The sequence below is a fragment of the Colius striatus genome, chromosome 29 (genome assembly GCF_028858725.1).
Source record: "Colius striatus isolate bColStr4 chromosome 29, bColStr4.1.hap1, whole genome shotgun sequence".
NCBI classification, from domain to species: domain Eukaryota; kingdom Metazoa; phylum Chordata; class Aves; order Coliiformes; family Coliidae; genus Colius; species Colius striatus.
The window spans coordinates 503,422-522,960 of record NC_084787.1 but is presented as its reverse complement, the minus strand read 5'-3'; the positions used below and the strand labels follow the sequence as shown (position 1 = coordinate 522,960).

Genomic DNA, 19,539 nt, shown 5'->3' with positions numbered 1-19,539 from the left:
GAGGGGTGAGTAGGGGCGGCCCGGGGCGCCCGCTGCCCCACCGCCCACCCACGCGGGGCACCCACCCACGCGGGGCACCCGCAGCCCCCCCCCAGCCCACCCGCACCCCTGCGGGCGCCGGGACACCCTCCCGCTGCCCACCGGCGCCCACCCACGCGTGGCACCCACATGGCCCCCCGCCCGCGCCGGTCACCCCGCGCTGACACCCGTGGGTGCTCTCCCCGGAGGGGGCAGTCCCCCGGCACCCCCCGGCCACCACCCTGAGGGTCTCACGACCACTTCCCGCCCACCACCTCGGTTCCACCGGTGCCCCCTCAAAGGTCCCACTGACACCCATTCCTCAGCGACCCCCGACACGGGTGGGCGTCCGGATTCCCCCCGGTTAAGAGAAGGAATACGGACGGGCGGGTTCCCCGTGGTGGGGAAACTGAGGCACGGAGCCGAGGAGTCCCCGCGGGGAGACACTCCCCCCGCCGCGCCCGTGACCCCCCCCGTGCCCGTGGCCCCGTGCCCGTGGCTGCTCCACTCCAGGGTCCCCAGCGCCGTGGCAACGGCCGCAGGGGGCCATGAGCCGGGACTGGCAGCTCGCCCGTCCCGCCCCTTCCAGCCGGCCCCCCCATCCCGCCTGGCACGGCCGGGACCCCCCCACGCCGCGACCCCCCGGCCCTTGGGCACCCTCCCAAAGGTGGGCAGGACCCTCTTACTGCCCTGGGTGTCCCCCCACGGGTGTCCCTCCTGGAAACCTGCCCGCAGGGAAATGCTGGGGGGTTTGGGGGCGGTGGGCACACACAACACCCATCATGCCACCGAGTGCCACCCCCTCCCCAAAATCCTAGGGTGCCCCTTCAAGTGTGACCCTCCCCCCAAAGCGTCCCTGCCTGGGGGTTGCCCGTGGCGGGTGTGAGTGACCCCCCCCCTTGTCCCGTCCCCGCGGTAACGCCCCCCCCCTGCTCCCAGCCGTTGTTCTTGGCACCGGGGACGTTTTCCATGACCACATCGGCCCCCCCCCCGGCCTCCCCGGCCCCCGACGGGGCACCCGCTGCCCCCCCGGCCCTGCCCGCTCCTGCCAGCCCCCGCTGGGCTCCACCAGCCCTGGGGACACCCCGCTGCTCACAGAGGAGGGGCTGTGTCACTCCTCCAAGAACAGCCAGGGCTACTTGTCCCCTCTCTCAACGCCTTTGGTGTTGGTGGCACGTTCCCCCCCCTCCCCCAGCTTGTAGAGGTCCCTCCCCCGCCACAGTGACCACCCTCCGCAGCCCCTCAGTGCCACCTCTATGGCCTCAGCGCCCTCTCCTCAGCCCTGGGGGTCACCCCTATGTCCACAGTACCCCCCTCCATGGTCACGGTGCCCTCCCCCACCCGCTGTGCCCCCTCCCCAACATGAGATCCCCCCTCCCCTCCCATCCCCCTCTGCCTGCGGTGCCCCCCATGCCCACGCTGCCACCGGTGCCTGCAGCCCCCCCCGTGCCCACGGTGACGCCCCGTGCCCTCGATGATACCTGTGGCCACGGTGACCCCCATGCTGGCGGTGACCTCCATGCCCATGGTAATGCCCGTGCCCGCGGCGAGGGCCGTGCCGCCGGCGGTGCCGGACAGCCAGCGCGGCTGTGCCAGCGCGCCCACGGGGTCCCGCGCCCGCAGGTCGGACGGGAATACTCGCCCGCTGCCACCACCTCCGAGAATGGCGGCGGCAAGAGGAAGCAGAAGGAGAAGGAGCTGGATGAGCTGAAGAAGGAGGTCAACCTGGTGAGGAGGGGTCCATGGGGGGGCACACGCAGGGGGCTCCGGCCGTGGTGACGCTGTGACGCGGTGCCGTGTCCCCGGCAGGATGACCACAAGCTGTCCCTGGATGAGCTGGGCAGGAAGTACCAGGTGGACCTGTCCCGGGTGAGATATCCCCTCATCCCCATGTGTCCCCCTCGCACGAAGCCGCCTCCAGCATCCCCCCTCTGCCCATGCCCCCGTCCCACCCTGGCATCCCCCATCCCTCCATCCCTGTGGGTGACTCCCTGTCTCCACAGATCCCCCTGCCCATGCCCCCCTGGCCCCACATCCCTGGGGTGCCCTGGCCATGACCCCCTGCCCTCGCAGCCCCTCGGGGTGTCCCGTGGCTGGGACCCCAGCCCCTCCCAGCCCCCCATCCATGGGTGGCAGCGTGTCCGTGTCCCGCAGGGCCTGACCAACGCGCGGGCGGCCGAGATCCTGGCGCAGGACGGTCCCAACGCCCTCACGCCGCCCCCCACCACCCCCGAGTGGGTCAAGTTCTGCCGACAGCTCTTTGGGGGCTTCTCCATCCTGCTGTGGATCGGCGCCATCCTCTGCTTCCTGGCCTATGGCATCCAGGCTGCCATGGAGGACGAGCCGTCCAATGACAATGTGAGGGTGCCCCGGGGGGCACGGGCACCAAGGGGGCACAGTAGGGCATGGTGGGGATTCAGAAGCACCCTGGGCATTGGAAGGGGGCGTGGACACCTTAGGGGACACAGGTACCATGGGGGAAATGGGTATTGCAGGGGGCACAGTGTGGGCATGTGCCCCCTGCCACCACCTGCCCGCTTCTGGGGGCTCTGGATGTGGGGGGCAGAGGGGCCAAGCTGGTGTGGGGGGGGGTCCCGTTCTTAGCACCCTATGCTGTAGGGCACCCGTGGGGCCTCACCCTGCACCCCTGGGTGCTGAGGTGCCTCCTGGGTCCCAGCTGTACCTGGGGGTGGTGCTGGCCGCCGTCGTCATCGTCACCGGCTGCTTCTCCTACTACCAAGAGGCCAAGAGCTCCAAGATCATGGACTCCTTCAAGAACATGGTCCCCCAGGTAGGAGCCCCGGGTGGGCACCTGGCTTGGCATGGGGGTCTCGGGGGGGATGAGGCATCCCTCAGGGTGCCCTGTGCCCCGGCAGCAAGCGCTGGTGATCCGTGAGGGCGAGAAGATCCAGATCAACGCGGAGAACGTGGTGGTGGGAGATCTGGTGGAGGTGAAGGGGGGTGACCGAGTGCCCGCCGACATGCGCATCATCTCCTCCCACGGCTGCAAGGTGAGAGGCACCGGCGGGTAGGCCACGGTGGTGGCACGGGGTGGGCAAAGGAGTGGCATGGTGTAGGCATCCCAGTCGGCATTGGGTGGGCACTGGGACCAGTATGGTTCAGATCCCGTGGCTCATACAGCGTGAACACCCCAGAGGGCATGGGGAGGGCATCAGGGCTGTCATGGGGAGAGCCCACCAGCACCCACCCCGTGCCCACCCACGGCACCAGGTGGACAACTCCTCGCTGACGGGTGAGTCGGAGCCGCAGACACGCTCCCCCGAGTTCACGCACGAGAACCCGCTGGAGACCCGCAACATCTGCTTCTTCTCCACCAACTGCGTGGAAGGTGGGTGGCTGCCGGGGCAGGGGGGTCCCTGCCTGCACAGGGGGGCCCTGGTGCCCCCACCCCGTGTCACCCTCCTGCCTCCTCCTGCCAGGCACAGCCCGTGGCATCGTCATCTCCACGGGGGACCGGACGGTGATGGGGCGAATCGCCTCGCTGGCCTCGGGGCTGGAGGTGGGTCGCACGCCCATCGCCATGGAGATCGAGCACTTCATCCGCCTCATCACCGGCGTCGCCGTCTTCCTCGGCCTCTCCTTCTTCATCCTCTCCCTCATCCTGGGCTACACCTGGTTGGAGGCCGTCATCTTCCTCATCGGCATCATCGTGGCCAACGTGCCTGAGGGGCTGCTGGCCACCGTCACCGTAAGGGCGCCTGTGGGAGCAGAGGGGTGGGATGGTGCTGGGGGGCACTGGTCTTGCTGGGAGGGAGCTGGTGGGCGCTGATCCTGCTGGGAGGAAGGTGGTGAGCGCTGGTCCTGCTGGGCTGCTCCCTGTGCACCTAGCAGCACCCACTGACACCGGTGGGTGCCCACTGAGCCCCCAGTGCCCCCCCAGGTGTGCCTGACGCTGACAGCCAAGCGCATGGCCCGCAAGAACTGCTTGGTGAAGAACTTGGAGGCAGTGGAGACCTTGGGCTCCACCTCCACCATCTGCTCGGACAAAACCGGGACCCTCACCCAGAACCGAATGACCGTGGCACACATGTGGTTCGACAACCAGATCCACGAGGCCGACACCACCGAGGACCAGTCAGGTGGGTGGTTGGTAGCCTGGCACCTCATCCCCCAGGCACCCTTTTCCCTGGGTCCTCAGGAGGTGTCCCTGAGGGGACTGGGAGACCCCCATCATGGCTGATGGGAACGCCTCTTCCTCAGGTGCCACCTTCGACAAGCGCTCGCCCACGTGGGCAGCCCTTGCGCGCATCGCCGGGCTCTGCAACCGCGCCGTCTTCAAGCCGGGGCAGGAAAACATCTCCATTTCCAAGGTAGCTGGATGTTGAACCCCCCAACCCCCCCTCAACAAATTCTACTGAGAGCTGGGGGGGTGCCAACCCCGGAGCCCCCCCCTGTGCTGCCAACATCACTCTGACCTCACCCTGACCGCAGCGGGACACGGCGGGCGACGCCTCGGAGTCGGCGCTGCTGAAGTGCATCCAGCTGTCCTGCGGCTCCGTCAAGAAGATGAGGGACAAGAACCCCAAAGTCACCGAGATCCCCTTCAACTCCACCAACAAGTACCAGGTGTGCCAGGGAGGCTGGGATGGTGCTGAACCGTGGGGAGGCCGGTGGGTGCTGCCTGGTGCCGACGGTGCCCGCTGTGCCCGCAGCTCTCCATCCACGAGCGCGAGGAGGACCCACAGAGCTACCTGCTGGTGATGAAGGGGGCCCCTGAGCGCATCCTGGACCGCTGCTCCCGCATCCTGCTGCAGGGCCAGGAGGTGCCACTGGACCAGGAGATGAGGGAGGCTTTCCAGAACGCCTACCTGGAGCTGGGGGGGCTGGGAGAGCGCGTCCTGGGTGAGGACAGAGGGTGTGGGGGGCACAGGGAGGGGCAGGAGTGTGCAGTGGGCATGGGATGGGTGATGGGGGACATGACGGTGGGGAATAGATGGGCTGGGGTATGAAGGCTGTGGGGACACGAGGGATGTGGGCCAGGACCTTGGGGACATGAGGAGCAGCAGGGGAGGGCAGGGGGTGCCCGTGAGTGCCCACACTCCGTCACCCGCCGGCGCCCGCCAGGTTTCTGCCACCTCTACCTGCCCCCGGACAAGTTCCCCCGCGGGTTCAGGTTCGACGCCGACGAGGTCAACTTCCCCACCAGCAACCTCTGCTTCGTGGGGCTGATGTCCATGATCGACCCTCCCCGTGCCGCCGTCCCTGACGCCGTGGGCAAGTGCCGCAGCGCTGGCATCAAGGTGAGACCCCCTCTGATCCCCATGAGCCCCGCAGCCCCTCCCAGGCAGCCCCCCGAGCAGGGGTTACCCCTCTCTGTGTGTGTGTGTACCCCCTCCCAAGGTGATCATGGTGACTGGGGACCACCCCATCACGGCCAAGGCTATTGCCAAAGGAGTGGGCATCATCTCGGAGGGCAACGAAACCGTGGAGGACATCGCTGCCCGCCTCAACATCCCCGTCAGCCAGGTCAACCCCCGGTAGGTGCCGGTGGCTGGGAGCTGGGCTGGGGGTTGGGTCCGTGGGCTGGTGCTGAGGCTGCTGTGACAGGGAGGCAAAGGCCTGCGTGGTGCACGGCTCTGACCTGAAGGACATGACCTCGGAGCAACTGGATGAGATCCTCAAGAACCACACTGAGATCGTCTTCGCCCGCACCTCCCCGCAGCAGAAGCTCATCATCGTGGAGGGCTGCCAGCGCCAGGTGCCCCCATCCCCATGGTGTCCCATCCCCATGGTGTCCCATCCCCATGATATCCCATCCCCATGATATCCCATCCCTGTGTCCCACAACATCCCCATCTCCTCACAGTGCTCCTGTCCCTGTGCCTCCTGGTCCCTCCCACCTTGTGTGTCCCCAATCCTGATGCCCTTCAGCATCCTATCCCCGCTTTGTCCCCCCTCCCTGTGCCCTTTTCCCTCTCCCCCAGGGTTCCCCGCTGTCCCCATCCCCGGGGTGTCCCCATCTCTGACCCCACGTCCCCAGGGAGCCATCGTGGCGGTGACAGGGGATGGGGTGAATGACTCCCCGGCGCTGAAGAAAGCCGACATCGGCATCGCCATGGGCATCGCCGGCTCCGACGTCTCCAAGCAGGCGGCTGACATGATCCTGCTGGACGACAACTTCGCCTCCATCGTCACTGGTGTGGAGGAAGGTCAGTGACACCCCTTCCATCACCCTCCACCCCCCAAAACAGGCACCTGCCACCCCCCACCACCCATCACTCCTTGTCTCTGCAGGCCGCCTGATCTTTGACAACCTGAAGAAGTCAATCGCCTACACCCTGACCAGCAACATCCCTGAGATCACCCCCTTCCTGCTCTTCATCATTGCCAACATCCCCCTGCCCCTGGGCACCGTCACCATCCTCTGCATCGACCTGGGCACAGACATGGTGAGGATGGTGGGAGGCAGGGGGTGATGGGGGGATGACAGGGGGTGATGGGGGGAGTCAGGGGGTGATGGTGGGAGTCAGGGGGTGATGGGGGGATGACAGGGGGTGATGGGGGGAGTCAGGGGGTGATGGTGGGAGTCAGGGGGTGATAGGGGGATGACAGGGGGTGATGGGGTGGCAGGGGGTGATGGGGTGGCAGAGGGTGACAGATCCCCACCACCACCCAGGTCCCTGCCATCTCACTGGCGTACGAGGCGGCCGAGAGCGACATCATGAAGCGTCAGCCCCGGAACCCGCGGACGGACAAGCTGGTGAACGAGCGGCTCATCAGCATGGCCTACGGGCAGATCGGTGAGAGGACGGGGGGCACTGGGTGCCACCAGCACCAGTGGCCCCCCAGGACCCTGTGGTGACACAGGGCACTCACTAGATACCAGGGAGCATCTCCCCAGGCTGGCACCATGAGCTCTGAGTGATGCCAGGGGCACCCCCAGGGATGCTGCTCCCCCGTCCTGAGGTGCCCATCCCAGCTCTGGGGGTGTCTGTGCTGATCCCAGGGAGCATCCCCTCTTTTGGGGTGCCAATCCCCCATCTTGGGGTGTGTCTCCCACAGGGATGATCCAGGCACTGGGTGGTTTCTTCACCTACTTTGTGATCCTGGCTGAGAATGGGTTCCTGCCTGGCACGCTGGTGGGCATCCGCCTCAACTGGGACGACCGCTCCACCAACGACCTGGAGGACTCCTATGGGCAGGAGTGGGTGAGTTGAACCCTTCACACCCCTGGGATGCCCCTCACACACCCCCTGCACATCCCTGTGATGTTCCTCACACCCCCCTGGGATGCCCCTCACACATTCCTGGGATGTCCCTCTTACATTCCTGGCATGCCCCTCACACATCCCCTGCACACCCCTGGGATGCCCCTCACGCATTCCTGGCATGCCCCTCACACATCCCCTGCACACCCCTGGGATGCCCCTCACACATTCCTGGGATGCCCCTCACACACTCCTGGGATGCCCCTCACACATTCCTGGGATGCCCCTCACACATCCCCTGTACACCTCTGTGATGTTCCTCACACTCCCCTGGGATGCCCCTCACACACTCCTGGGATGCCCCTCACACATTCCTGAGATGCCCCTCACACACCCCCTGCACACCCTTGGGATGCCCCTCTCACACCCCATGCACACCCCTGGGATGTTCCTCACACTCCCCTGGGATGCCCCTCACACACTCCTGGGATGCCCCTCACACATTCCTGGGATGCCCCTCACACATTCCTGAGATGCCCCTCACACACCCCCTGCACACCCTTGGGATGCCCCTCTCACACCCCATGCACACCCCTGGGATGTTCCTCACACTCCCCTGGGATGCCCCTCACACACTCCTGGGATGCCCCTCACACATTCCTGGGATGTCCTTCACACATTCCTGGGATGCCCCTCACACATTGCTGGGATGCCCCTCACACACCCCCTGCACACCCCTGGGATATTCCTCACACACCCCTGGGATGCCCCTCACACACCTGGGCTTGGGCAGCACCATCCCACACCCATCCCCTCACCCCTGCTCCTGCCCATGAGTGTGTGTGTGTGTGGGAGGGGAGGGGGGGCACATGGACATGCAAAGGGGGCTCATGGGTGTGTGCTGAGACCCGTGTCCCCCTCCCCAGACCTACGAGCAGCGCAAGGTGGTGGAGTTCACGTGCCACACGGCTTTCTTCGCCAGCATCGTGGTGGTGCAATGGGCCGACCTCATCATCTGCAAAACGCGCCGCAACTCCGTCTTCCAGCAGGGCATGAAGTGGGTGCCCCCTCCTCACACCTCCCCCTCCCCTCCCAGCACCCAGAGGTGCTCCCCACTCCCCCCCCCAAACCCCCTCCCTTGCACCCACACCTCTGTCCCGCAGGAACAAGATCCTGATCTTCGGGCTGCTGGAGGAGACAGCGCTGGCGGCGTTCCTGTCCTACTGCCCCGGCATGGGGGTGGCCCTGCGCATGTACCCCCTCAAGTGAGTGGGGGGGACCTCAGTTTCCCCCTGTCTCATGCACAAGGGTGCCCCCCACTGACGCTCTTTCCCCCTCACAGGGTCACTTGGTGGTTCTGCGCCTTCCCCTACAGCCTCCTCATCTTCGCCTACGACGAGGTGCGGAAGCTCATCCTGCGCCGCTACCCCGGCGGTGAGTGAGACCCCCCCAGAAAGCCCCTCCATGGCTACTGCCTGCCCCCCTGCCCACAGTGGGCATTGCTTCTTCGCCTCATTTAGGCACAGCTCCCCAGGATGTGCTCTGCCCCCCAAATCCCCCCTTTTTGAGCACCCCAAGTTGCCACTGCCCCCCTAAATGACTGTTGACCCCCCCTGTGACTGGCACAGACCCTTATCACCCCCCCCATCTTGTTCCTGTGCCCCCACTGCACCCCAAACTGCACCCAAGGGAGTGGGGAGCATTGAGCTTAGGGCACACTCAAAGTGGGGACCCATGGGGTTGGGGGGCACTCAGGAAGCAGGGGGAGTGCCCAGGGGTGGTGAGGGGGGCACAGAACGTGTGGGGGGTGTGGGAGGGGGACGGGACACTCAGGAGGGGGGAGGAGCACCCAAGGGGTTGGGGGACAAGCCAGGGGGTGAGGACACCACCACCTCACCCCCCCCAAAACATGTTCCCCCCTTGCAGGATGGGTGGAGAAGGAGACCTACTACTAAGTGCTCGTGTGGCCCCCCGCCCCCCTCCCCACCCCTGCACCCCCATACTAACCCCGGGGGCTGGTGCTGCTGGGCATGGGGGGGTTCCAGGACCCTCCCCAGCCCTGGGGGATCCAGGAGTGCTGGGGGACCACTCTCTGCTCCCTCCACGGGGCACCCAGCCTCCCACCCCCCCCCCCCTCCTTCAGAGCAATAAACAGTTTAACCCCTTCGTGCTGTCATCTGTGCTGGGGGCAGGGGGGGCATTGGGGGGTCAGAGGGACCGAGCAGGGAGCAGGGTGGGGGGCATAGAGGGAGGGATAGAGCCTCTGTGCCCCCTCGTGCCCTCTGTGTCCCCCAGTACCCAATGTCCCTCCCTGGTTACCCGATGACCTCCCGTGTCCCCACCCAGGGAGCAGCACAGTGCTGGGGGGGGGCGCTGGGGGGAGTGTCCCAGCCCTGCTGAGTCAGCAGCACGGGGCTGGGGGAGGGGGGACAGGATCTGTCCCTGCTCAGGTTTCCCCACCGGGTTTCAGTGTCACTTGGGGTTAAAAATAAGGAGGATCCACGTCAGGGTCACCTGAAACCGGGGCTGGGAACGGAGGGGCTTAACGGGACCCTCCTGCACCCGCTGGCACCCCAGAGCTCCAGGACGGGGGTCTTGGGCACCCCAGTTCCTGGCACACGGGGGTGCTGGGCACCCACTTCCCCCAGAATGGGGGGTCCTGGCTCCCGTGGCTTCTTGGCAGGATGATCCTGGGCACCCACAGCCCCGAGAACGGGTGTCCTGGGCTCCCATGGCTGCTTGGCTTTGGGGGAGAAGCCCCTCCCGCCCCCATTCCGGGGGGATCCACTTCTCCGTGCTCAGCAGGGCGGGCGGTCACCCGATCCGCGGGGGGGACGGAGGTGACAAGATACGGAGCCGGGCAGGTGCTGGGGGGGTCCCCGCGGCCTCCCACCCCGAGCTGGGACCCCTCAGCCCTGGCTCCGGGGTGCCCCGTGGCGGGGGGTGGGATGGGGGTCCCCTCAGGGTCACCTCGGTGTGTCCCTGTCCCCACCCAGGGACCGCGGGGTACCCCGAGCCGTCGGTGGGGAGCGACCCCCAGCCCCGCGGCGTCCCGGGACCCGCCGCCGCTCACCCCGGGCCCGGAGCCTTATTTTTAGACCCCGGCCCCCCCTCACCCCCCACCGTCCCTCACCCCCGCCGCCGGCTCCTCTTTCCTGGCTTAATATGGAGCTGGAGCAGGGCTGGGGAGGGGACGGGGGGGGAAGAGGATTGAGCCCCCCCCGGCTGGACCCTGCACCCCCCCGGGGCTCTGAGCCCCCTGTGCCGCGGGAGGGGGGGCCGGGGGATGCAGGAGGTGCTCAGGGTGCCCTCGGCCACTTTGGGGCTGGAAGGGGCCGTGTGTCTGTGTGTCCGTCTGTCCCCTCCCGCCGGGGCTGTGTCTGTCCCTGTCCCACACCCCGGGGCCGTGTCTGTCTGTCCTCCCGGGTCCAGGCAGCGTCTGTCTGTCCGTCCCCTGTGCTGGGGCCGTGGGTCCCGGCTGGGCCGTGTCTGTCGATCTGTCCTTCCCCCTCTGGGGGCATCTGTCTGTCCCCGAGCCTTTGTCCGTCCCCCTCTGGCCGTTGTCCAGCCCCGGGGCTGTCCATCTGTCCATCCCCATCTGTCCGTGTGTCCGTCCTGGTCCGTGGCTCTGCCCGGGGGGTGATGGGGCCGTGGGGGTGGGCGCTGGCGCTGCTGCTGCTGGGGTTGGGGGTCCCGGGGGAGGCCGGGGAGGGTCTGGACTTCCCCAGCCACGACGGGCAGGACCGAGTGCTGCCCGTCACCCTGAAGAACTACAAAGCGGTGCTGAAGCGGTTCCCGGTGCTGGCGCTGCTCCACCGCCGGCCCGGCCACGGCGACCGGGCTGCCCAGCGGCACCACGACATGGAGGAGCTGGTCCTGGAGGTGGGCACGGCGGGCACCGGGGCACTGGGGGCACAGGAGGGACCAGGGGACGCTGGCGGGATGGGCAATTGCACCCATATGGTGCTGGGGGTGGCAGTGGGACCAGGGGATGCTGGGGGGGACCAGGGGATGCTGGTGGGGCCACAGGGTGCTGGTGGGACCAGGCGGTGCTGGTGGGACCAGGGGATGCTGGGGGGGACCAGGGGATGCTGGTGGGACCAGGGGGTGCTGGTGGGACCAGGGGGTGCTGGTAGGGGCCACAGGGTGCTGGTGGGACCAGGCGGTGCTGGGGGGACCAGGGGATGCTGGTGGGGCCAGGGGATGCTGGTGGGGCCAGGAAGTACTGGGGCAATGGCACTGGGGTCCCAGCACTTGTGTGGTACCCCCCACCCCCAGCTGGCAGCCCAGGTGCTGGAGGACAAGGGAGTGGGGTTTGGCTTCGTTGACTCTGAAAAGGACGCAGCTGTGGCCAAAAAGCTGGGTAAGGGTCACGTTTCCCCCCAACAGAGACAGCCCCAGACCCCCCTACCTGAGATAGACACCCCCTTGCACCCCCACAACCAGACACAGGTACCCTCAGACACCCCAAACCCAGCACAGGGATCTCTGTGTCCCTCATCCTGAGACAAAGACCCTCATGAGTCCCTTACACCCCGCCAGTCTGCGACTGGGACCCCCCTGTGTCCCCAGACAGACACAGGGACACTCCAGACCCCCAAACTAGGCTCAGGAATCCCCCCAGTCCCTCTCAGCCAGGCAGAGGGACCCCCAGAGCTGGCATGGGGGCCCTGAGCTGAGCCCCCTGCCCCCCAGGCCTGACGGAGGAGGACAGCATCTACGTGTTCAAGGAGGACGACGTGATCGTGTACGATGGGGAGCTGTCAGCAGACACCCTGGTGGAATTCCTGCTGGATGTGAGACCCCCCCCCTTCCCCCCAACAGCGACTCAGATATCTGGGACCCCTCCTCAACAGCTGCGCCCTGTCTCCTCCCCCCCCCAGTACCTCAGGAGTACCTTTGCTTGGCTGGGGAAGGACCTGGACATCCTGACCCCTTCCTGCCCTGTCTGTCCCTGACCAGGGGCAGGGGGGGAGTCCCTGCTGACCCCCTGCTCCCCACCACCCCCCAGGTGCTGGAGGACCCCGTGGAGTTCATTGAAGGTGACCACGAGCTCCAGGCCTTCGAGAACATCGAGGACGACCCCAAACTCATCGGCTACTTCAAGAATGAGGACTCAGAGCGTATGTGGGGCTGGGGCAGCCCCTCCGTGTGCCCCCTGTGTCCCCCCATCCTCCTGTCCCCCTCAGTGCCACAGCCCCCCACTGCATTCTCCCAGACACCCGCTCACTTGTCCATCCCTCTGTCCCCCCACGGGGGCAGCAGGGACTGACCCACACACCCTGCACGTGTTTGGGGTTGGAGGGGGCTGTGGGGCTCCCTCTGGTTCGTTGGGATGGGGCTGGGCTGGGGGTGCTGGTGCAGGGCTGTGGGGTCCCCAGTGCTGGACTCTGGTGCCAGGACCCATCCCTGCTCCCCCCTCAGACTTCAAGGCCTTTGAGGAGGCAGCAGAGGAGTTCCACCCCTACATCCCCTTCTTTGCCACCTTCGACGGCAAGGTGAGGGCGAGGGTCCCAGCAGGGCTGGGTCACCCCCCACCAGCACACACATGTGCTTGAGGACACCCCCACACCCCAACCCCACCCCAGGTGGCCAAGAAGCTCACCCTGAAGCTCAATGAGATCGACTTCTACGAGCCCTTCATGGAGGAGCCCGTGACCATCCCCGGGCGGCCCCACAGCAAGGATGAGATCGTGGACTTCGTGGAGGAGCACAAGCGGTGGGGGTCCGACCCCCCACCCCATCCTGGGGGGGGCTGCAGGGGCCATGGGGGGGTGGTTGCCATGGGGAGGTGGTTGCCAAGGAAGGTGGTTGCCACGGGAGGTGGTTGCCAAGGGGGGGATGGTTGCCACGGGAGGTGGTTGCCACGGGAGACTGTTGCCACGGGGACAGGTTGCCATGGGGACAGGTTGCTATGGGGAGGTGACAGCCGGGGCAGCCGCTGCCTCGAGGCTGGGGGGATTCCTGAGGCTGATGGGGGGTTGGGGGGCCCCTGAATGCACAGCAAGAGCCCCCCTTCACCCCTCTCCCCTAGTGCTGGCCGGGGGGGGGGGGGGGTCTCTCCCGAGTGGGCAGCAAAGGGTTAACGCCCGGGTGCTGCTGGGATGTTCCCGCAGCCTTAATCCCCCCCCGGATCAACCCGACCCCCCCCCGCCACGGCCTCAATCCCGCGGGAGATGGGGGGACCCTCCGCAGCCCCCCACCAGGTGACAGGGAGCTCAGTCCCAGATTTGTGCTTCCCCCACACCCTCCAAACCAGCCCCCCCCCCCCTCCCCACCCAGCCACTGCTCCCCTGCCTTACAAGCCCCCTCCCCCCAACAGTGTCACTCGGGGGGGGGTCGCAGGGTCTCGGGGGGACGGACAGGATTGGGGGGTCTCTCACTGCTCCCCCATCTCACAGAGCCACTCTGAGGAAACTCAAACCCGAGAGCATGTATGAGACCTGGGTGAGTGTGGGGGGAGGATGATGGGGGGTCCCTGTCCCCATCACCTTGCCCCACCCCTCTGGGGAGCCCCCCCCGTCTCCCTGGGTTGCCCCCCCACGCCCGTGTCCCCCCAGGAGGACGACATGGACGGGATCCACATCGTGGCCTTCGCAGAGGAGGATGATCCGGGTGAGGGGAGGGTCAGGAGGAGCTGGGGGGGTCTCAGGGGGCACGAGGGGCCCAGCACCCCTCACCCCCCATCCTCTGCCCCAGACGGCTTCGAGTTCCTGGAGATCCTGAAGGATGTAGCCCGGGACAACACGGACAACCCCGAGCTCAGCATCATCTGGATTGATCCCGAGGATTTCCCACTGGTACCAGCTCCTGGGACACCCCCCCCCCCCCTCCCCGACCCCAGTGCTGTGGGGTGGGGCTGGAGGCGGGGGCTGACCTATGTGTGTCCCCTCAGCTCATCCCTTACTGGGAGAAAACCTTCAACATTGACCTGTCCCGGCCTCAGATCGGGGTGGTCAACGTCACAGATGTGAGTGTCACCCCCCCCGGGACCCCCGGTGTGACCTCCCTCACCTCAGCCAGCACCGGGGGCTGAGTCCTGATGGGCTCATCACACCAGTGGGGCTCAAAGGCAGCCCCTGGCAGCAGGGCTCCCAGCCTGTCCTGTCCCCCCGGGGGTCCCACATCCCCCTGCATGTCCCTGGCTGGTGTGTGACCCCCCCATCACGTCCCCCCTCGATGTCCCCCCCAGGCTGACAGCGTGTGGCTGGAGATGGAGGATGAGGACGACCTGCCTGGGCCAGAGGAGCTGGAGGACTGGCTGGAGGACGTGCTGGCGGGAGAGGTCAACACTGAGGACGACGACGAGGACGACGACGACGACGATGATGATGATGATGATGATGATGATGATGATGATGATGATGATGATGACGACGACGATTAGGCCTCGTGCTCCCAGCCCCATCCCTGTGCCAGACATTAAAGTCCCGAAAGAACCAGCCTGTGACTGACCCAGTGGGGTTGAGACTGGAAAGGTGTGGATTTGGGGGATCCCCGCGTGACACCCCGGGGGGGCACTTCCCTCGTGGCTTCTTGGGGGAGGGACGGGACACACCGGTACCCACGGGGGTCTCAGACACTCGTGGGTTCCCCCCACCCCCCAGCTGGAGTGGCAGCCGAGGGTCCCCTAAAGGATGAGGATGGGGAGGAAATCAAGCCTCCCGTGCCCCGGGATGGTGCGTGGGTGCCCCCCACGAGTGTCCCCTCCACGCTGCCCGTGGGACGGGGCGGCTCCTCCGGCCGTTCCCCCCCCGTCCCGCCCGCTCAGGCCGCGCCCCCCGCCCCGCCCCGCTGCTCAGAGCGGCAGCACCGAGCCCGAGCGGCCGCACCGGCACCGCCACCGCCAGCGGCACCGCCCCAGCCGCTCGGTAAGTGGGGGGCAACGGGGGGCGAGGGGGTTGCGACCGACCGCCGCGATCGGGATGGGGGTCGGGGTCGGGATCCGCATCGGATGGAGGTGGCGGCCGCCTCCATCCGGTCCCAGTCTCGGTCTCGGTCCCTCATCCGGGCAGGGACCGTGGTTGTAGACCACCCCCTCGTACTAGACACCCTCCCCCGGTAGTAGACCCCCCCTCCCCCGGTACAGGACATGGCCCCCACCCCCGATGCCCTGTCCGGGCCGTGGCTAGGAAGGGGTTAACGGCCCCGGTGTTACCGGCGGTGCCAGGACCCACCCCCCCGCACCGATCCCCCCCCCCACGCGCCCCTTTCACTTCCCCTTTCGTTCCCGGGGTGGGGGGGGGGGGGCGAACCCGTGACCCGCGGGGAGGGGGATGGGGGGGACCGGTCCACTCGGTGCCACCCAGTCCCCACCCGGTCCCCACGAGGGACACGGGGCCGCCATCGCCACCCGGTCCCGGTGCCCCTCCTCACCACCCCCCCGCGGTGCCACCGGGACCCCCCCAGCCCCACCTGAGACCCGGCGCATCCCCCCCCCTCTCCCTGGGTGCTGCCCCGTCCCCGCGGGACACGCGACCCCCCCTCTGCCGTCGGTCCCGTCCCCACGGTGCCACCGGGACCCCAGGGTGGTCCTTGGAGCACGGGGATGCCGGTGGGCAGTGGGACCCCCCCCGCCGCGGGTGGGTGCCTTGGGGAGGGGGGAAATAGGGGTGCGCGTGGCCGGATTCCTGGGGAACACGAGTGGAAAGGGGCGCGCGAGGAAGTCACGCGCCCCCGGGGCCGGGACGGGCCCAGCCGGGGCCAAACTGGGGCTAAACTGGGCCGTGGCGGCGGCGGAGACGCCTCTTCCGCCCCACGGCCCCGGGACGGGGAGGGCCGGGGGGAGGGGGGCACAGCTCATGGCCCCCCACACCCCTCCGCTCCAGTGATCCGTCCCACGGAGCTTCCGCATCGCTCCACCTGGGTAAACTGAGGCACGGCCCGGGGGGGGGGCGGGTGGTGCACCCAGATGTGCCCCAGATGTTGATGTGCGGCCCCGGGGGATGCTGCTCCGGCCGTGGGGGATGGGAGGGGGGAAGATGCGAGGCCCACCGGACACGGGTGGGACCCCGACCCGCCCGCGGGGCAGGACGGGGCCGGTGCCCACGCACGGGACGGGTCCCGCGGCTCAGGGCGGTGCCCACGCGGCAGGGGGATGCCCAGAGGCCCGTGGGCTGCGTCCGTGGGTCCGGGGCTGTGACTCGGGGTCCCGGGGCTGGGGGGTACGATTCTGGGGGCGGCCCCGGCCGGGCAGCTCCCCGCGGCACAAAGGCCCCTTGTCCCCGGGGCGCGGGGAGGGGGGGGGGCCCCTCCTCCCGGTCCCGCTATCGCCACCCGCCCCAAAGTCACGGGGGGGGGCACACAGCGATTGGAGGAACACGCGAACCCCCCCGCGCTTGGCCGGAGCGGGGGAGACAAAGGCGGGAAGGAACCGGGCCACCCGTGTCCTGGCCCCCCCTTGCCGTGTCCTGCTCTCCCCCCCCCGCCGCCCCCCGCCCGCCCCGTCAATGGGCCCCCGCGAGGCCACGCCCCTCGTGCATATTCATGAGGCGATTTGCATGCGAAGCGTGAATGGGGGGGGGGGGGAGGTCCCACGGTGGGGGGTCCTCGGCATCCTCCTGTGTGTGTCTCGCTTCCCCCCGGGCGAGGCGGGGTGGGGGGGTCACGGGGGGCTGCAGCGTCCGGGACGGACCCGTCGGGCCTGGGAACGGGCAGAGGGCCACGGCGGGGGAGGAGGAGGAGGAGGGGGGGGGGCAGTGCTGGCCCCCCCGCCCGGAAGGACCCAGGGCCAAGGGCTGAGTCATCGGCTGCCTTAAAGGGGCCGGACAGGGCTGGGACACGCGTGTGCGGGGAGGGGGGGGACGGACGGGGTCGGGGACACGCGGGAGCGCGTGTGCGTGTGAGTGCGGGCGCACGCGGGTGCGCACGTGCGGGTGCGGGTGGGTGTCCGCGCGTGCAGGTGTCGGCGTGGGGGGGATGTTTACGGGTGTAGGCAGGACTGTGAGTGTGCGTGTGCGTGTGCGGGGGGGTGTTTGGGGCGGGGGTGGGGTGGTCAGTGCCGGGGGGGGGCGCGCATGCGTGAGCGTGCCGGGGGATGGGGGGGGATGGCAGCAGCGCGGTGGGTAGCGGCGGGTCCGTGTGTCCCGCGTCCCGTTTGTCCCGCGTGGGGCTCCCTCTGTGCACCCCCCCGCGCCGGGGCTGGACACGGGGCAGCCGGGTGCTGCCCGTGGCCTCGGCAGCCGCATCCCTGGGGCGGGTGGCAGCGGTTGCCGCGGCAACCGAGGAGCAACAGGAGATGGGGGACACGGTGTGATACCCCCACACCAGCCCCTTCCCCTCGGGCCTGGCACTGCCCTGGTACCCCCTTACCCCAGGGCATGACCCGCGGGGAGGATGTGGGAGAGGGGGTCCGTGCAAAGCCAGGGTGGGTGTGCAAAGCGGGGTTCACTGCAAGCAGTGGGGGGCTGTGCAAGGCTGGGGTGGGGGTGTGCAGCCCCTCAGCGCTGGTGGGGGGCAGAGGGGGAGCAGCTGCTGCCAGCACCCGCCAGGTCCCGCCATCCCCATCCCCCTTCCCCCGTCCCCCCATCCCTGTCACATCCCGTGAGCATCACATGAGTCACGGGCTGGTGGGGCCGGGCTGGCGCCAGGGTGTGAGGCCAGGGAGGGGGGGTGGCTGCAGGGGGCCGGGCTGAGGCCGGGCAGCTTGTGACACGGGTGTCCAGCCATGGCCGAGTACCGCAGGCTGCTGGAGGAGCTGGCCCAGAACATCACAGCCGAGGACCTGGAGCAGCTGAAGTCAGCCTGCAAGGAGGACATCCCCAGCGAGGAGAGCGAGGCCATCGCCACCAGCCACCACTGGTTCTCCTTCCTGGAGAAGCACAGCAAGCTGGACAGAGGTGAGACGTGGCATCCCTGTCCTCACCGTGCTCCCCTGTCACCTTTCCTGCTCCCCAGCTCCCCGTCCCCTCTCCTGGTTCCTGTCTTTGTCCCCTGCTCCCAGCCCTGTGCCTGGCCCTGAGCCTCCCCTCTCCCCTGTCCCAATCCCCATCCCAATCCCTGCCCTTGCTCCCAGTCCCCCGCCTCAGTCCCTGCCCTTTGCCCCCTTTCCCACTGCTCATCCCATCCCCTGTGCCCTGGATCGTTGTCCCCTGCCCCGGGGGATGTGTCTCAGGGCCTGTCCCCGTCCCATCCCCGCAGACAACTTGTCCTACATCGAGCACATCTTCGAGATCTCGCGCCGCCCCGACCTGCTCACCATGGTGGTGCAGTACCGCACGCAGGTGCTCAAGATCTCCGAGGAGGACGAGGTGGACACCAAGCTCACCCGCATCCCCAGCGCCAAGAAGTACAAGGGTGAGCCCCCTCCCCATGCTGGGACCCCCAGAGCAGAGGGAGGGGGGACACAAACACACAAAAGAGACCCCACTGACCCCCCTCCTCTTGTCTCAGCAGACATCATCCGGCAGCCCTCGGAAGAGGAGATCATCAAACTGGCCCCCCCGCCCAAGAAAGCCTGAGCGGGGGGCGAGGAGGAGGAGGAGGAGGAGGAAGGCTGTGTGTGTGTGTGTCCCCCGTGTTCCCCTGCCACCTCTCCGGCCCTGGGCAGGCGGGGAGGGGGGCAGCGCAGTCACTAACAAAGTCTTAAGCCCCCCCCTCGGCGCGGGCCGGGGGCAGCTCTGTGTGGGTGTGCACGTGTGGCTGTGCGTGGGGGGGGACACGCTTTGCTATTCCCAGGGACCCCCCCGCCCTGGCCCTCACTGGGAGGGGGGGACAGCAGGAACAGGGACCCCTTCCCCCAACCCTGGACCAAATTGTGGCTGGGAGGGGGTGACAGGCACCAGGGACCACCCCCCTCACCCCAAGGCTGGGGACAGGGACCAGGGAGCATCGTGGGGGGAGCACGAAGGATGGGGCATGTCAGGAGGAGGCGAGTGGTAGAATGTGGAGGGGGGGCTTTTGCTGAGCCCCCCAGGCAGGCTGGAGGATGGTGTGAGGTTGTGAGGCCTCAGCCCTGCAGGGAGTGGGGGGGTGGGTCACATCTGCAGTGACCCCCCCTTTCAGGGGCTGCGGTGGGTGGGAGGATGAGGAGTTGATGTGGGGGGGGGCTGAGGCAGTGGCAGCCCCTCTGCAGAGTGGTGACTTTAGTGTGGGGGGGAGGGGGACAGCCCCAGTTTCCCCCCATCCTGAGCATTGAGGAAACTGACAGTGGAAGGACCCCCCAGATCCCACTGTGGGAGAGGGGGGGGCTGAACTGGCAGCTCCTCCCCCCAAGTCCAATTTGGTGTGTGGGGGGGGATCCATCCTCCCCCAGTGCCATCCTGTGAGGGAGGGGGCTGCAGCCTGGGGCAGTGGCTGCAGCCCCCGCAGCGTGTGCAGGGAGGGGGGTGTTTCCTTGGGGTTCAGCTCTAGC

The 19,539-nt window shown here is 68.0% G+C and overlaps 3 protein-coding genes across 5 annotated transcripts; all 3 read left to right on the top strand.

Annotated features, from left to right (window-relative positions):
* The first annotated feature begins 1,428 nt into the window (after positions 1 to 1,428).
* LOC104555654 (sodium/potassium-transporting ATPase subunit alpha-2) lies at positions 1,429 to 9,317 on the top strand. Its single transcript, XM_062016057.1, has 22 exons — positions 1,429 to 1,746; positions 1,828 to 1,887; positions 2,173 to 2,376; positions 2,696 to 2,809; positions 2,895 to 3,029; positions 3,250 to 3,367; positions 3,459 to 3,727; positions 3,920 to 4,118; positions 4,240 to 4,349; positions 4,471 to 4,605; positions 4,692 to 4,881; positions 5,104 to 5,279; positions 5,380 to 5,516; positions 5,587 to 5,737; positions 6,020 to 6,188; positions 6,274 to 6,428; positions 6,656 to 6,779; positions 7,042 to 7,187; positions 8,114 to 8,244; positions 8,351 to 8,452; positions 8,530 to 8,621; positions 9,114 to 9,317. Exons 1-22 carry the CDS (start codon positions 1,429 to 1,431, stop codon positions 9,140 to 9,142), a joined length of 3,264 nt encoding a protein of 1,087 aa, XP_061872041.1. The 3' UTR covers positions 9,143 to 9,317.
* Positions 9,318 to 10,829: 1,512 nt separating this feature from the next.
* CASQ1 (calsequestrin 1) lies at positions 10,830 to 14,574 on the top strand. The gene is made up of 11 exons (XM_062016056.1): positions 10,830 to 11,069; positions 11,466 to 11,550; positions 11,883 to 11,983; positions 12,199 to 12,310; positions 12,612 to 12,685; positions 12,776 to 12,906; positions 13,589 to 13,634; positions 13,748 to 13,802; positions 13,887 to 13,987; positions 14,083 to 14,157; positions 14,380 to 14,574. The coding sequence occupies exons 1-11, from the start codon at positions 10,830 to 10,832 to the stop codon at positions 14,572 to 14,574; spliced, it is 1,215 nt and encodes a 404-aa protein (XP_061872040.1).
* Positions 14,575 to 14,973: 399 nt separating this feature from the next.
* PEA15 (proliferation and apoptosis adaptor protein 15) lies at positions 14,974 to 18,735 on the top strand. Of its 3 annotated transcripts, none has more exons than XM_062016034.1 (4): positions 14,974 to 15,058; positions 17,852 to 18,025; positions 18,327 to 18,482; positions 18,579 to 18,735. In XM_062016034.1, the coding sequence occupies exons 2-4, from the start codon at positions 17,854 to 17,856 to the stop codon at positions 18,644 to 18,646; spliced, it is 396 nt and encodes a 131-aa protein (XP_061872018.1). In that variant the 5' UTR covers positions 14,974 to 15,058; positions 17,852 to 17,853; the 3' UTR covers positions 18,647 to 18,735. The 3 variants fall into 3 exon arrangements, with proteins under 3 accessions (XP_061872018.1, XP_061872016.1, XP_061872019.1); XM_062016032.1 differs by lacking the exon at positions 14,974 to 15,058 and adding an exon at positions 15,138 to 16,053; XM_062016035.1 differs by lacking the exon at positions 14,974 to 15,058 and adding an exon at positions 15,941 to 16,053 and having other exon boundaries at positions 18,582 to 18,735.
* Positions 18,736 to 19,539: the final 804 nt, after the last annotated feature.

What these genes read in the sequence shown, in the direction of transcription:
- CASQ1 (XM_062016056.1), top strand. Translation starts at nt 10,830, where the DNA reads ATGGGGCCGTGGGGGTGGGCGCTGGCGCTGCTGCTGCTGGGGTTGGGG. An exon ending in TGGTGGAATTCCTGCTGGAT is followed by an intron (nt 11,984 to 12,198) that starts GTGAGACCCCCC and finishes ACCACCCCCCAG; the next exon opens with GTGCTGGAGGACCCCGTGGA. An exon ending in CGCAGAGGAGGATGATCCGG is followed by an intron (nt 13,803 to 13,886) that starts GTGAGGGGAGGG and finishes CCTCTGCCCCAG; the next exon opens with ACGGCTTCGAGTTCCTGGAG.
- PEA15 (XM_062016034.1), top strand. Translation starts at nt 17,854, where the DNA reads ATGGCCGAGTACCGCAGGCTGCTGGAGGAGCTGGCCCAGAACATCACA. An exon ending in GCACAGCAAGCTGGACAGAG is followed by an intron (nt 18,026 to 18,326) that starts GTGAGACGTGGC and finishes CCATCCCCGCAG; the next exon opens with ACAACTTGTCCTACATCGAG. An exon ending in CAGCGCCAAGAAGTACAAGG is followed by an intron (nt 18,483 to 18,578) that starts GTGAGCCCCCTC and finishes CTCTTGTCTCAG; the next exon opens with CAGACATCATCCGGCAGCCC.
- LOC104555654 (XM_062016057.1), top strand. Translation starts at nt 1,429, where the DNA reads ATGCCCACGCTGCCACCGGTGCCTGCAGCCCCCCCCGTGCCCACGGTG. An exon ending in CACCACCGAGGACCAGTCAG is followed by an intron (nt 4,119 to 4,239) that starts GTGGGTGGTTGG and finishes CCTCTTCCTCAG; the next exon opens with GTGCCACCTTCGACAAGCGC. An exon ending in CTGCGCATGTACCCCCTCAA is followed by an intron (nt 8,453 to 8,529) that starts GTGAGTGGGGGG and finishes TCCCCCTCACAG; the next exon opens with GGTCACTTGGTGGTTCTGCG.